Genomic DNA, 3,750 nt, shown 5'->3' with positions numbered 1-3,750 from the left:
CCCCCCCAGGCCACCCCCAAACTGGACTCTTGTCTGGAATGCATTCCAGGGAACCCAGGCGTCCGGCTCTGCCCCCCTCCCCCTGGCCTGTCTTCGGCCATGGCAATGATTCGTCTCTGTCTTTCCCAACAGTCGCCCCCTGGACCGCCCTGGGGCACCGCGCCGACCGGACCCACGCGCCCGCCGCCCATCTCGTAGGTGAGTCGCTGGACTTGGGGGACGCTCCCTCCGCTGCTCTACGCCCCAAGAGGGCCCCTCTCCGCCGCCCTCTGCTGGCGGAGGCCGGAATCGGGCCGCCCTGCGGGTGCCGGTTAAAACAGTGGTAGAAACAATGTTTCCCCCCCTCAATGTCTGTTTTTTCTCGGCCGTTTGCGTCCCGATCCGCCCGCCAGGTGGGTGAACCCTTCGGCCGCTGGTTTGAAACCCACCTCCCCTTTCTCTCCCCTCTCCTCACAGGGCACCCCGGCCCCTCCGGCGAGCGGCTCCGCTGGCGAAGCGACGTCGACGCCTCCTTCACCCGGGGCGGCTTCCGCCTGGCCAACGACTCGCTGGTGGTGCCGGCCTCCGGCATGTATTTCGTCTACTTCCAGGCGTCCTTCCTGGGGGCCGCCTGCCCCGTGGGGGACGAGCCCCTGGTCCTGGCGCACCGCGTGCTGCTCTTCTCCGACACCTACCCCCGAGACGTCCCCATCCTGAGCGCCCACAAAACGGCCTGCTCCGGGGGGGGGCCCTGGTACCGCTCCCTCCACCAGGGGGCAGCGTTTGCCCTGCAGGAGGGGGACCGGCTGTCCACGCAGACGGAGGGGGAGGCGCATCTGCTGTCCGGCCAGGGCACCTTGTCATTCGGGGCGTTTGCCCTGTGACGCGCCTGCTGGGTTTTGGGGTGGGGTCCCCCTTATGCGCTGAGGGTGGGCTGGAGCTGCTGGGGGCGTCTTTGGAGGGTTTCACTTTGCTGTACCCCAAAATGATTAGTGTGCACTTATTGATGGGGCACCCCTGGGATCAGTGTTCTGCAATGTGGGGTTGGAGGTGTAAGAACAGCCATGGGGGTTTAAGAGGATCCTCAAAATATTGTGGGGGTTCCAGTTAATGTACCCCCAAACTTTCTGCACACACACACACACCCCATTTAATGCTCTTGGTGCACTAGGATTTGGGGGGATTTTAATAGCAGTTCTATTAATGGGGAATCCTCAGAATATTTGGGGGGTCAGCTGTACCCCTAAATTATCGGGGTGTCCCTCAATTTTAGTTTATAGGCTGTTCTGCCATCTGGGGGTGACTGTATTAACCCCACCCCCAGTAGAAGGGGGAAGCAGCTGAGTTTTTGAAGGGGTTCAGGATTAGACACCCCAACTTTATTGGGGTCCTTTTTGATTTAATTAAGCGGTGTAGCTGAGATTTGGGGTGTAGGTGAGATTTGGGGGGACTCAGGATAGTTTCTTGCAGCTGTTCCCCTTCAAAAGTGGGGCCACAGTGACACTAATTGAGTGAAAACACAGACAAATTTTGGGGGGGGTTCTGGGAATAGACACCAAATTATAGGGGTGCCCCTTGCTAGGTGATCATAATGTCCTCCTGGATTTGGGGTGTGTGGGTGAATGCAACACGCCCACACATTGTTAGAGAGAGAAATCTGGGGTACAGCTTCTTCGGCCCCCCCCAGCACCCCCAAAAACGTGTTTTCACCCAAGGCTCTCCCTCTTGGAGCTGGGGCAGCCCCACTGACAGGAGACCTGCCTGAGAGTTTTCAGGGGGCAGGTGACCCCCCCAAAGTTACTGGGGTACATCTCTCTGTTCCAGGGGGTGCCCAAGTCTAGGCCCCACCCCCAGCTGAGGGGCTGTGGATCGGGAAAATGGGGGACGAGGCGGGGGGCGGGGGAGGCAGTGCTATTTATTTATGGGAATGTGTTGTAAATTATTTATTTATGATGGGGGGCAGCTCGGCCCCCCACGAATGTATTTATTTATGTCAATGAATTAAAGCTGGACTCGCGACTGGGCTCTGTGGTGTTTTCATCTCATTTCTCTGTGCCCCAAAGGTTCAAATCCCCTCCCCCACTCGTACCCCACAAATGGTGAGGGGATTGGGGGAGATTGAGGGGAGGGGCTTGTAAAGGGGGGGTGGATCTGACTGGCTCAGCTGGGACACACCTCCCAACTGGGCGGGGCTCCCTAAGGTTAGGACACACCCCCTAAATGGGAGGGAGGGGCTCCCTGACTAGGGCAGCCCCCCCAAAAGGGGGCAGGGCTCCCCTGGGCTGAGACAGCCCCCAGGTCTGACAAGATCAAGGTCATCCTAACGGACAGCGCTTTAGTTTGGCACACCCCCGCCCCGGACGCCTGGGTTCGCCACCCCGCCGTGCCTCAGTTTCCCCACTGGTGCAACAACACCGACCTCCTCAGCAAGGTGCTGAAGGCAGGCATAAGAACATCAGAGCAGCCAGACTGGGTCAGACCAAAGGTCCGTCTAGCCCAGTGTCCTGTCTCTGACAGCGGCCAATGCCAGGTGCCCCAGCGGGAATGAACCGAACAGGGCAGTTATGGAATGATCCATCTCTTGTCGTCCAGTCCCAGCGTCTGGCAAACAGAGGCCGGGGCCACCATCCCTGCCCAGCCTGGCTAATAGCCATTGATGGACCGATCCGCCATGAACTTATCTAGTTCTTTTTTGAACCCTGGTCTAGTCTTGGCCTTCACAACATCCTGTGGCAAGGAGTTCCACAGGTTAACGGTGCATTGTGTAAAGAAATATGTCCTTTCATTGGTGTTAAACCTGCTGCCCGTTAATCTCATTGGGTGACCCCTAGTTCGTGCATCATGAGGAGTAAATAACACTCTCCTCCGCCCCGGCGCCCCCTTCTGGCTGAGTCTGGGCATGAGCTCTCAGGTGCCCTTTCCCGGCACTACCCCCCGCCCCCGGGACTCAGAGGGGGTCCCTCTTTGTGACTCTCCCCACCCCCGGCAGATCACTGTATCATACCCCCTTCTGGGGTCTCAAAGCCCCACCAGACCCACTGGGGCCCGGCCCCCTTCCTGTCCCGGCCCAGCGCGAGGGCCCCCCCTCGGGTTTGACCACCCCAAGCATTCTTCGCCCCCCAGGGCAGCAACTGATGCCCCTCGGCTTCCCGCCAGGCTCCGTAATCCAGGGGGGGATCCCAGGGCTGCCTCTCCCCCTCCGGAGCACCCCCTCGTGCTCCCCATCTGCAGGGTGTGACAGCAGCTCCCCTCCCGCCAGCCCCATCGTCTTTCTTTCTCTCTCTCTCTCGGTCTCGGGAGCGAATCTCGCCGGGGGCTCTTTGGAAACCTCCCCGGGGTTTTTACGGCGTTTTCCGCTTTCAGTTCCTGGCCCGGGCTCCGGCGCTGGCACGGGGCCAGTTTTGGCTGGACGCGTTCCCAGAGGTTTCATCCCCCGCCGTGCTCTCCTGGAATGGCCAGAGACGCCCGGACCATCCCGAGGCAGGGCTGGCAACCCCAGCAGTGCCAGACGCCCGCCCCTTGCCCGGTCGGCCCTGTCGAGCGCACCGGCTCGTCCAAGGACCCGTCCTACTCGCTGAACCTCCCTCACCCGAGCGGGCAGCCGGTGTCGCTGCGGCCAACTTGTGCGCTGGCTTCCTGGCTTTGTCTCTGCCCGGCCCCTGGTTCTCCCCCCGGGAGCGGCCGCTCGGGGTGACTGGCCCTGGGGTGGGGATCGCGGGGGGGCCCGGTGGACGGGGCTGTCTAGGCCTTGGCCAACCTGCCGCCCGTCCC

General features: G+C 61.1%; 1 protein-coding gene across 1 annotated transcript; it reads left to right on the top strand.

The window, feature by feature from the left end:
* Window positions 1-132: 132 nt before the first annotated feature.
* Window positions 133-863, top strand: LOC112119456 (lymphotoxin-alpha; the record flags this gene model as incomplete). Its single annotated transcript, XM_026646798.1, has 2 exons — window positions 133-198; window positions 457-863. Coding segments are annotated over 2 exons (473 nt in total), but the record flags the coding sequence as incomplete, so codon positions are not given.
* Between the last annotated feature and the right edge of the window lie 2,887 nt (window positions 864-3,750).

This window comes from Terrapene carolina, unplaced genomic scaffold (assembly GCF_002925995.2).
Source record: "Terrapene carolina triunguis isolate 2854851 unplaced genomic scaffold, T_m_triunguis-2.0 Scaffold44188, whole genome shotgun sequence".
In the NCBI taxonomy this organism is placed as follows: Eukaryota; Metazoa; Chordata; order Testudines; family Emydidae; genus Terrapene; species Terrapene triunguis.
This window is presented reverse-complemented; position numbering and strand designations above follow the sequence as displayed.